Below are 12820 nucleotides of genomic sequence, written 5' to 3' on the forward strand. Positions count from 1 at the left end.
TCATGTCGTTTTCTGTTTATGTTTCACATGATTCAATTGTTACTTTGCTTTATTGTTTTATCGGTTTAAATTATTAAGTGATTTCGCTAAGTTTGTTGTAAGATAGTATAACTGAGGTTTTCTTTGTTATTGCCTGTTAGTTCGAACCTCACTCAATTATCACAACTTCTATACTCTAATAAACATTGTCTGCGCATGAACACGTTGTTTTTGTCTCGACTTTGTGCGCTTGGCTGGTGCGTTCGAGTTGGCTCCTAGAGCTATTGGCTTCCTCTGTGACTCTTGAAGGTCACAAGTGTGATTTGCAGTGATTCTGGACAACTGGTGGCTATTGAATTATAAACTCGACAGACTTAGTGACACAAATAAAAGCAGATATAGAAAAGGTAACGAAAATCCCTTTTGAACTGTAACCCTGCTAACTGATGTGTGCAAATCTGTATTCACAGGAGCATAATATTGCGGAAGACTATTTTCATTATTGTGAAATCAATAGTTTAGTTAAGTGCCTAAGAATCATTTGATATTGACGCTTGGCATTCAATTCTTCTTTCTTTCACGTTCCAGACGCGAAAGGTAATGCAAACGGTAAGCAGTGGATCACATGATGGGAAAGGAATATGGCTCCTTCCACATCCTCACGAGTGCGAAGCGAAATTCTCGCCCACAAGCTTCCCCACCCTTCTTGTTCCCAAGAAAAAAAAAATACAAAAATAAATTCAAACAGAGACACGAATAGAAAAATAGATTGTGTGGTTTTTTTTAAATAAGAAGCAGAGGCTCTTAGAGATTATGTCAGACTGTGGCAAGAGTGTCAGCGTTTTAGTCATTTCAGTGCGGTTGTTCGGTCGCCACATCCTAATATCATCTGCTGCTGTTTCCTCTATAGATGCAAAGCAACATGCTATGTTTTTGTCTAACAGAATTGATTCTTTCTCACCCTGTGAACATCGAATTGCAAGCTATGTTCGATACATAAGAGCAGAAGTGTTCCCACTTCCTTGTGTTTCATTGGGCATAAGTTTCCTCGTTATTTACAAAAGTAATTTGGCGTTACATCAAAAGGAAGGTTCCACAAAAGGAAAGTTCTGCTCAGTTTCGATGTCATAAAAGCCTCTTACGAAAGTTTTTATTTTTTTAACTCCCCTATTGTGTCTGACTATTCCTATTTACTTTCCCTATTCACTTTTGGTGTGAGTCCAAAGTTTAAAAGTCCTTTAATTAAATTAATGATATCTAAAGTCGATTTTGGCAGTGTGCACAATTTTCTCAGTTCAAATGAAAATAGACTCTGAAATATTGGCTCTTCATGATTAAAAAACAAAAGGAGGGAACGCATTAAACAAAAGAGGAACAAACTTACCCATGGGGTGGAAAAGATGAACGCACCTTTTTCAAAATATAACCTTAAGAACCTGAGGCAAACTTTAACAAAATTCCTCAGCCGTTTCCTTTCTTCTTAGCGCAATATCAGTTTCTTTTTAAATTTGCAATTCGAATCGATGTCGAGAATCTTTTTCATTCTGTCAATAGCTTGTAAGGAGAGCCGGATTATTGGAAATCCATGAAACGTCTTTAACATCTACATTCACTTTCGATTACGCCGGGAATCTTTCAGAATATCGAAATGTTTAAGAGTAGAAAACGAAGGATTTGGCATTTTGTGTCTACCCTTTAAGCCCTCAAGACGCTGAAATTCGCCGTTTTCAGCCACAAAAACGATAATAAACGATACTGATACGTTTATTTTGGTCTTAAATGGAAATATCATCATAATGTTATGCGAGAATATCACACTTTCCGATTTTCTCTTACAATTTCTTTAAATACAAAAGAGAAAAAACAAATACTAGAAAAAGGAAACGATTTATAGATAGTGCGTGTGGTCCGACCCTTTTGAGAGACTAAGAGGTTACTTAACTTAAGCGGATTAAGTATAGAAGTCCATACAAACTCAAAGCGAGTAATTTATACCAGCATGATATTCTCTATTTTCCCATTATCATCGTGAAGTAACATTAAACAATTAGCGAGAGTTAGCATGGGTAATACACGTTCATATTGGGGGGCGAAATGGTTGGCGTTGCAAGTTTAACGACTACACAAAATGGTATTCAAAAGATTCATGACATCGGATGACGATTTATTAGGAATACCACTGAGTATGATTAGGACAATAAAAGCGCCAATGATAATAATGTAAGACAACTATGTAGGAATAATTTGAATGAAACAGTTTAAAAGACATTTGAAAATATAAATTCGAAAAAAAACAAGAGTTTTTGAGACAGAAGAGTGATGGTTGTAAATAGTTATAATGTTGGAATAATATCGTCACTACATTCACTAAATACCTAGAACATTTCAGTTACAGAAATATCGAGGTCACGTCAAATAAAAGATCAGGTCGATAGGTTTGAAGTAATGTGCAGTGTATTTTCTGCATCAGTAAAGACTTTTTCGGATCCTTTGTTAAATATAAAAGGACCTTTCGTACGCAGTCGATTCGCACCCAAATTCAAATGATTCCTAAATACTTAGTCTCTCAGTTTGTATCCTACTTGCTAGTAGATTCATTTCCGTCCCAACGTGCAGTGATGATCAAGAGCCACGATTTCTCACGAAATAATGGTACGAATGGTCCATGCTGGGTACGAATTGATTGAGAACGAAACTTCCGTAGGAACGAAAGGACTGATAACCTTTATCTTTGTTACACCCTTTTGTTAGTTTCATTGAAACTAAAAGTGTATAGAGCTCTGAAGAGTTCCTATCAATTAATATGAACTTACTGATCAATAGAAATGTCCGGCCTATAATCAGTCAGAAACAAAAGCTTCTGCACGGTTAGGTAACTCTCAACATGAATAAAACGCTGCACTTTGGAATAGCTTAAGTCTAGAACTCAGGAATTCTGTGTCATTAGAATCTTTTAATAACAATTATAGAAACAACCTTCTTAATGTACAACAGAAACTACATCATTTTATAGTCTAACATTTGATTCATCATTTGCTCTCAAGTTACAGTTTATTTTAGCAATAATTTCCATAAAATCCTCTACAATACAAAATATTAACAGCGTAAAAAACGATCCAAAATAACTCACTTTCGGCTCACATCTACTCCTTTTTTTTTCAAAGCGTCTGGAAAACTATAAATAACGGAGTCAAATCTGAACAGATTCAAAGTCTAATAATCTGATAAGTAAAAGCATATCTAAAACTATACAGAAAAGAGAAAGGTGAATGGCAAATCTACAGTTTATTTTTACTCGTAATTCATCTTTTTATTAGATAAATATTGCTAGGTTTTATTGATAGTTATGTTAGAATTCAAAATACATTGCTTGTTAGAAATTTTTTTTTAATAGAGGGCCACAAGTTTATTAGTTACTTCTACTATTCCGTGCCACCCTCTCTAAATAAAGTGTATTATTATTATTATTATTATTATCATTATTATTATTATTACTGTTATTTGCATCTTTTGGAGACCAGTCATTATATATCGTCTAGGGGAGGGATGGGAGGGTCGGGGGCGTTTTTTTTTTTTTTTTTTTTTAAGGATCACATTGTTTTCAGCGAAAACTGAAGGAGGGGAGGTCAGCCGTCAGATATATTGAGGGGGAGTACAGAAAATGACTTGCCAATTAACTGTCAATGAGGAGGATCAGATAAATTTTATTTTGATATGACTAAAATCTTCCGACTCCTTAGCCCCCCTCCTATCAAACTTACTCAGTAAGATTCTTCCAGGACGGAAGCGAGGAACCTATAACCAACGTTAGCAATGTAGCATTGATGATCAAATCTTCCAACGGGCATGTCAGGCGCACTTATCCAAAGGTCCTCCTCTGGAATGAAGCATTCCACCGAACTGAACTCAGAACCTTTTCTAATGTTACTCACGCCTCCAATGACATAGATCTTACCATCGTGTGCCACAGCAGAATGTTTCATTCGCGAATAACGCATCGGAGCAATGTGCTGCCATCTATTAAGCTTTACGTTGTATACCTCACAAGAACTAAGGACATTTTGTCCGTCATGGCCGCCAAAGACGAAGATGTCGTCATTCAACATCACAGCAGCAGAAAACTGTCTTCCTTCAATCATGGGTTGAACGCACGTCCAAGCGTCTAAATAAAAGTGAAGACAATTAGTTTGATGAATACATTTTAGTTCAAAAAAGAAAACGAATCGTTTAAGAAAAGAGATGGCAATCTTTGATAAATGCAAAATGTACTTGATTAATATTCATATTACGATTTTCAGTCCTAAATGCAATTTAAAAGGCAAGAAAATTAAAAATAAATATGAAGTCTCTAAGAATCCCAGCTGGTTGTTGGGATGCACTCGGAAAAACAGGAATACAATTTTTCTTCAGAAGGATGCCTTTATATTGAACCAGGTTTCGTACCAACAATTAGTCCTCGGTAAGGTTTGCTCATTTAGCTTAGTAAGAGTTAACAATTATTTTCACGAGGAAGGTGAGTTCAGGGTTTTATTTGTGTATTCAAACTAACTCATCCCACAAATGACCTCTAAGCGTAGCTGTATATTTACCTTTAGCAGGATCATAGCATTCTACCGTTCGCATTCCTTCACGAATAGCAAGAGTGTTTGGTTCTTGAAATCCACCAAGAGCATACACATGGTCTCCAGATGACACTAAACAGTGGCCTGCCCTGGGAAAGAGCAAAGGTTCTCGCTGTTCGACGAGCCAGAATTCATCTTTAAGCTGAAAGGAACTGACTTGAGACGTGCATCTACTAGTTTTGGGATCCAGGCCTCCAACAAGAAGAACAGTATTGGAACTTGTAGACACAGCACAGAAAGAGTCCAGCTCGACATCGCACACCGCAGGTTGATGTTCGGTTGCATCCCAAGAATTGCTTTGACCGCTGAAGCGTTCTATGAATGGAATCGCTGCTTCTTTGACGCAAACATCTCTAAGCCCCCCAAGGGCTAAAATATTGTCCTGTAAAGTTACCAGCTGAAGCCTGAAAGAAATCAATAAATAACATTACATCAAAAACACAACGAAGACAACGGCAGGACACGCAATTGAAAAACGTCACTATTTGCGTATTTTGTGGATGTAAACCCAATTGCTGTAGAGTCATCATTTACTATTCGTGATAATTCATCATTACAGCAACATTTGTATGCTTTATTCAGAAACACTTAAGCACTTTTTAACCAGGTCGACGTAATCCAAGGTTAAATTCTGTTTCAAAGAACTTTTGTCTACATCCAAAAGGCGTGACCCTTACCTCTTCTGATATTGTGTAATTAACATCTAACTGTTCGTGATACACTTAACAAAGCCGGCTAAATGTTTTACTACTCATTCAGACGTAACCGTCAAGACAAAAGTCTCATGTTGATTTACCTCCATCGTGGCAATTTCATGGCCGCCAATTTCACCCACTTGCCAACAACGGGAACAAAACAACTGACACTGTTCAAAATTGCTAAATTATCGCATCCACCAGCAACCACGATCACTTCCATGCTTCGGTTTGACTTTCTCGGAGTAATTCCTCCAGCTACGTTCGCATAGGTGGCTCCTTTTGACGTTGGCGCGAGTCTTGGAATAATCAAATCATTCAATTCTTTTTCATGTCGTAAGTCATGCAGTTGTGACAAAGAAATGAAAGGTAGTCGAACTAACTTCAATAACTCACCACAAAAGTCTTTCCTCACTTCCGGATCGTAGCTTATCCAATGGATGACGATTTCAAGAAGTTGGTCTTCATTTTCAATCGATATATCATCGCTGGATAGGAACTTGATAATCTCTTCTTTAGATAGCTTCAGAAATGATTCCGTCTTAGCAACTTCACTAAACTCTCGATTCACATATTGAGTGACTGTTTTACTTAGACCACTGCACGAGAAGGTGTCGGCCATCGAAAGAATCATAAGACAGTTTTCCATGTCCAGTATACTCTGTAGGAACTGACAACACGCTTCCTTTACCTTTTCCACCAATAGATAACTTGATGCTTCTAGCAATTCGAACACATTTTTGATGTGAATTTGAATCTGTCCCGTGTACATGAAATCTAATAAGCTTTCCATCGCAGTAGCGGTAATAGTGCTTACACTTGCACTAGTTTTATCCTTTTCCAGCATTTCCGTTGTGAACATGGCAAAAAAGAACCGGCTATTAGCCGCCAGTACTGCCTTATGCGCTGGAAAGTTCTGGCCATCCACTGTCAATTTAACATCGCATAATATTCCTGATTGTCGGTGTGTGTTCAGCACATTTAAAATACTATTGTCATCGCCTTTTATCTGAAGAAAAGAAGGAGCTTCATCGTTTCTTACAAGATCCATATTCATTACCGACCTAGACAGAGCTGCCTAGATGCATGAACACTGTGAAATGACATGGATATACTCGAAGTCCAGTTTAAATCACACACGCTCCGGCCCCGCTCCGGCCCCGCTCCAATGAACAATCTTCCGTTAAAGTTCTCAATCGATGTAAACAAATCAGTGTCATGCAGTGATATTGCGCAACTTTCGTTTGCCAATGTATTTTTGCGGTTGCAAGATTTCCGTTTCATAGATGCAAATGCGTTACAATAACATTTTCTGAAAGTGTTCTATCAACAGCCTTGTAGAGAATAAACTGGCGATATATGTGAAAGGGAAACAGTCTTTCTTGAAAGTATGATTTGCAATGATTCTGGACAGCTGGTGGCTATTGAATTATTAAACTCGACAAAGTTAATTTACATCAATAAAAGCGGATATAGAACAGGTAACGGAAATCCCTCTAGTACTTTGGTAGGAGTGTAACAAGCTTTCAAATTAATGAGTATATTATATACACAAAAAAAAAAACCGATTTTCTTCGTGAGAGGAATATGGCCTTGAATAATCATCCTCAAAAGCAAGGTACTGAATTAAGAAAGAGTTATCTCTAACTAATGGCTGAACAGTAAACCTGTTAACTGATGGGTACAAATTTGTATTTACGCATTAAAGAAAAGCATTGCGGGAGACAATTTCCGTCATTGCAAAATCGTTAATTTAGTTAAGTACCTGACAATCATTTGATATTGATGTTCGACACTCAGTTCTGATTTCTTTCACTACAAGCATGAAAAGAAATGTAAACGGTGAGAAGTGGAACACGTGATGGGAAAGGAACATTGCTCCTTCCACATCCTCACGAGTAAGATGCGAAATTCTCGCCCACAAGCCTCTCAACCATCTTGTTCCCATAAAAAAAATACGAATACAAATTATAAAATAGCGCGCGCGCTGGTCCTATCTAATTCCTATTGCGTCAACATGAACAAAATCTTTATGTACGCACGGCCGTGCTCAATAAAATGACGTGTACAGTTTCAAAATAGCTGCAAAATTTCTGTCGTGTGAGTTCCTTAAGTTAAAGTTTCGGAAAGCGATAATAGTAAATCGAAGGCCAACCAAACTTTTCTTTGGCTTTCGACCTTCCCGCAAGTAATCAAGCCAACAAGCACTATACGAAAGCGAAACACAACAGGCCCGTTTCCCGAATTTATCAGAACAGGAGCTGGAGCAAATTTTAGCTGAAAGACATTCAGCAAGAACTAAGAAGACTACAAATTGGATTGTGGTGACTTTTAAAGGTAAACGTCTCTGTTGATGACGTTTTTTTGGTTACATTTGTAATTACTACCGAAAACCATTTAATTACGAAATCAACAAAACAATCGGAGACGCCAACATTTTCGGGCAACTTTCATTTCAAAAACATTACAAAAACGTCATTCAGCGCCCAAATTGTTTTCGTATGTTATAAAAGAATTGTTTCATGCTTTTAGCTGTGCGTCTATCGAGTTATGGATGCACTTGGGAAGTTTGGAGAGCACTCAAGAAGCTAGAGTTGCTCTCGGCTGCGCCTCGAGCAACTCTTGCGCTTCTCTCGTACATCCATAACTCGATAGACGCACGCTAAGCATGAAACAATTCTTAATTGAAACAGATACCGTCACCAACACGAATAGTAAAATAGATAGTGTTTTTCATAGACTCGACAGGTAGTCTTGTGATCTCGCTTTGTAAAAACCGAGAAAACTTTATAAGAAACTGAGGTTCTTGTTAGCCGATAGAGGGAAGTCAAAGAAGATTGCTAGGCTTCAAAAGGCTACCGATGCGTATAATTCTTTACGGCATTTAGTTACTCTACTACGGAAGATGAAGAAGGAAGTACGTGGTAGTGGTTGGTTTTATGTTACCTTTCCCACGCAGAAATTTGTCGGTTGTTTGGAGTCCACGAGTCCTTTGACTCTCTTTTTCAAAGAAGGTAAGAAGTCCTGCAGAGAAATAATAGAAACCACTACTTTCACAAAAAAAGAGTACATATTGTTTTTCGTACACTCGACAATTTGAGGCGGTCGCGTTTAGTATGACCGAGAAAACTTAAGAACTAAAGTCTCCCGTCAGTAGATACAAGGAAGGTTGCTAGGCAACACAAGGCTATAAGTTTTTCTGATTCATCTAAGAATTGAAATTAATTGCACTAGTTAATTTGTTATGGAAGTTCAAGAAGAGGGCCAGTGCTTACAATCGGCTTTATATTAAATTACGCACGTAGTTTGATTGGGCTCTACTTATCTTTTGGTCTATTGGAGGACAGAAGCATAGTTACGCGTCACCATTAACAATGTTTTGCATCTTTATTATAATTATGAAACAAACAGATGCTATGTTACCTTTTGTCTTTTCAGCTATAGATCACGGGAGAACGTAAACTGTGCCATCATTTTGTTCTTACCTCATTTTGATGTCATCCTCGATCAATTGAGTTGCTGAATAGACGCACGACAACTTGGAATCCCTTTGTTAACTGGTGTTCCGTAAAACCAATGCTCAAGATATGACAATAACACTTATGAATCAATATCAAGTTAACGTTTCGATATCGCAAAAGCCTCCCACGAAAAGTTTTTTTTTTTAAACTTCCCTATTGTATTCGACTCTTCCTATTTACTTTCCCACGCAAAAAGTGTGCTTTGCATCATGATGTGATTCCAAACTTTAAGGGCATGTCCGTTCATCAAATTAACGATATCTAAAGTAGATTTTACATTACAGTGCGCACGATTTTCTCAGTTTAATGAAAGTAGACTCTAAAATACTGGCTGTTTATGATTAGAAAAACGTAAGGAGGAAACGTATTAAACAAAAGAGGAACAAACATATCCATGGGGTGGAAAAGATGAACGCACCTTCTTAAAATATAACCTTGAGAACCTGATGCAAACTTTAACAAAATTCCTCAGCCGTTTCCTTTGATCTTAGCGTAATATCAGTTTCTTTCTAAATTTGCATTTCAAATCGATGTCAAGAACCTTTTTCAGTTTGTCGATAGCTTGTGAGGAAAGGATTGTTGGAAATCCATGAAACGTATTCAACATATATAGTCACTTTCCACTACGGGGAATCTTTCAGAATATCAAAAATGTTTGAGAGTAGTAAACGAAGGATTTGGCCTTTGGTGTCTACGTTTTAAGCCCTCAACAATAGGAGTTAGATACTAGCCACTCTTAAGGGTCAAAGAGTTCACTTCGTACATTATCCAATGCCATGATTCATGTTATCTGGGCATCTGTTAATAAGTGTATTCATTACAGATTATTATGTCGGACTGTGGCAGGAGTAACAGCGTCTTAGTCATTTCAGTGGGGTTGTTAGGTTGTCACATCTTAATATCCGATCTGCTATTGTTTCCTTAACAGATGCAAAGCAAAATGTAATGTTTTTGCCTAGCAGAACCGATTCTTTCTCATTGTGAACATCGAATTACAACCTATATTCAATGCAAAAAGGATTCCCACTTCCTTCTCTTTATGTTTCATTAGGCATAAGTTTCCTCTTTATTTACAAAAGTTAATCGGGAATGGCATCAAAAGAAAGGTTCTGCCGAAGGAAAGTTCTGCTCAGTTTCAATGTCATAAAAGCCTGTTACGAAAGTGTTTATTGATTTAACTCCCCTATTGTGTCTAATTATTCCTATTTACTTTCCCTATTTACTTTTGGTGTGAGTCCAAACTTTGAAAGCACGTCCCTTCATCAAATTAACTATATCTAAAGTCGATTTCACTTGGCAATGTGCACAATTTTCTCAGTTCAAATGAAAACAGACTCGAAATACTGGCCCTTTATGATTAAAAAAAAACGTAAGGCGGGGAACGTCAAAAGAGAATTAAACATACGTCCAAAGAGAATTAAACATACCCATAGGGTGGAAAAGATGAACGCACCTTTTTCAAAATATAACCTTAAGAACCTGAGGCAAACTTAAAAGAAATTATTCAGCCATTTCCTTTCGTCTTAGGGTAATATCAGTTTCTTTTTAAATTTGCAATTCGAATCGATGTCGAGAATCTTTTTCATTCTGTCAATAGGTTTTAAGGAGAGGATTATTGGAAATCCATGAAACGTCTTTAACATCTACACCATGTTCACTTTCGATTACGCCGGGAATCTTTTCAGAATATCGAAATGTTTAAGAGTAGAGAACGAAGGATTTGGCATTTTGTGTCTACACTTTAAGCCCTTAAGACGCTGATCATGAAATTCGCCGTTTTCAGCCACAAAAACGACAATCAACGATGCTGTGACGTTTCTTTTGGTCTTAAATGGAAATATCATCATAATGTAATGCGAGAATATCACACTTTTCGACCTTCTCTCACAATTTCTTTAAATACAAAAGAAAAAACAAAGACTAGAAAAAGGAAACGATCTATGGACAGTGCGGGTGGCTCGACCCTTTTGAGAGACCAAGAAGTTACTTAACTTAAGCGGATTAAGTATAGAAGTCCGTACAAAATCCGAGTGAGTAATACCAGCATGATATTCTCTACTTTTTTTCATTTTCATCGTGAAGTAAGCGAGTTAGCATGGGCAATGCACGTTCATATGTGAAGTTTTATCGCAATTGAAAGCGAAAGGACATTTTAGGGAGCGAAAAGCGGTTGGCGTCTCAAGTTTAACGACTAAACAAAAAATGGTATGCAAAAAATTCATGACATCGGATGACAATTTATTTTGAATACCACTGAGTATGGACAGTAAAAGCGCCAATGATAATAATGTAATAATATTATTAATGTAATAATATTAATGATAATGTAAGACAGCCATGTAAGGAATAATTTAAATGAAACAGTTTATAAAGACATTTGAATTCGAAAAGACAAGTTTGAATTCGAAAAGACAAGTTTTTGAGACAGTGATGGCTACAAATAGTAATAATGTAGTAATAGTATTGTCGCTACATTTACGAAATATTTAAAACATTATGGTTATAGAAATATCGCAGTCACGTCGAATAAAAGATCAGGTCGATAAGTTTGAAATGATGTGTCATTGAGCTAACCGCCTCCCGGTTAGCTCAATGGATAGACCGCTGGACTGTTGTGCGGGAGGTCGAGGGTTCGAGCCCCGGCCGGACCAACATTCAGGGTCTTAAAATAATTGAGAAGAATTTGCTTCCTTTCTATAACATCAAGAAATGGTTAGATATTCTAGTCTTCTCGGATAGGGACGAATAAATGGAGGTCCCGTCTCCTGCAAGGTTGGGGCAGGAGACGTTAATTTCCCACACACGAGATTACTGTGTGATGGATGTCCTCCCCTGGGTGGGATGGGTGGGTTTACAGAGGGCCATGTGTTACTGGGTTAATCATGTATTTACCCTCTTAAAATAAAGAACATTTTATTGTATTGTATTGTATTGTAATGTGTTTTCTGTATTAAAATCTTTTTTCAGATGCTTTGTTAGGTATCGTACGCAGTCGATTCGCACCCAAATTCAATTGATTCTTAAATACTTAGTTTGTCGGTTTGTATCCAACTTGCTAGTAGATTTATTTCCGTCCCAACGTGCAGTGATGATCAAGACCCGCGATTTGTCACAAAATAATGGTCCATAATAATGGTCCATAATAATGGTCCATAATAATGTTCCATAATAATGGTCCATAATAATGGCCCATAATAATGGTACGAATGGTCCACGCTAGGTACTAATTGATTGAGAACGAAACTTCCGTAGGTACGAAAGGACTAACAACCTTTCTTTGTTATATCCTGTTGTTAGTTTTATTGAAACTAAAAGTGTATAGAGCTCTGAAGAGTTCCTTTCAATATGGACTTACTGATCAATGGTAATCACCGGCCTATTTAATCAGTCAGAAACAAAAGCTTGTGCACGGTCAGGTAACTCTCAACATAAATCAAACGCAGCATTGTTATTTGCATTTTTCAGAGACCAGTTATTATATATCGTCTAAGGGAGGGATGGGAGGGTCGTAGGATTTTGTATTTTTAGGGAGGGGGGTCAGTCGTCAGCTATATTAAGGGGTTATTACAGAAAAATGACTTTCAATTAATACCAATGAGGGGGATCAGGTGAATTTTATTATGATATGATTAAAAATTAAGGGAGGGATGGGAGGGTCGAAGGATTTTGTATTTTTAGGGAGGGGGGGTCAGTCGTCAGCTATATTAAGGGGTTATTACAGAAAAATGACTTTCAATTAATACCAATGAGGGGGATCAGATGAATTTTATTATGATATGATTAAAATCTTCCAACCCCTCAACCCTACCCCCCCTCCTCCCGCCCTCCGCGCCCAGGTGATACCCAGTCACGTCTGATAGATTTGGAGTAGTAGTTCCATTCAACCGAACATGTTTTCCGGCAAGCACTCGAACCGGCGAAAGGGAGAGGGAAATAGAATAGTTTCAATCAAGTGAAAAAAAGAAAAGTTGGTTCCTTAAAAAAGTGAGAATAAGACAGCAGA

General features: G+C 37.4%; 1 protein-coding gene across 1 annotated transcript; it reads right to left on the bottom strand.

Annotated features, from left to right (window-relative positions):
• Positions 1–2912: 2912 nt before the first annotated feature.
• On the bottom strand, positions 2913–9028 carry LOC148739496 (kelch-like protein 7). The gene is made up of 6 exons (XM_088749497.1): positions 8998–9028; positions 8243–8320; positions 7062–7111; positions 5398–6305; positions 4569–5005; positions 2913–4141 (listed from the first exon to the last, which is right to left on the bottom strand). Exons 1-6 carry the CDS (start codon positions 9026–9028, stop codon positions 3741–3743), a joined length of 1905 nt encoding a protein of 634 aa, XP_088605623.1. The 3' UTR covers positions 2913–3740.
• Positions 9029–12820: the final 3792 nt, after the last annotated feature.

The sequence above is a fragment of the Stylophora pistillata genome, chromosome 2 (assembly GCF_964205215.1).
Source record: "Stylophora pistillata chromosome 2, jaStyPist1.2, whole genome shotgun sequence".
Classification (NCBI taxonomy): Eukaryota; Metazoa; Cnidaria; class Anthozoa; order Scleractinia; family Pocilloporidae; genus Stylophora; species Stylophora pistillata.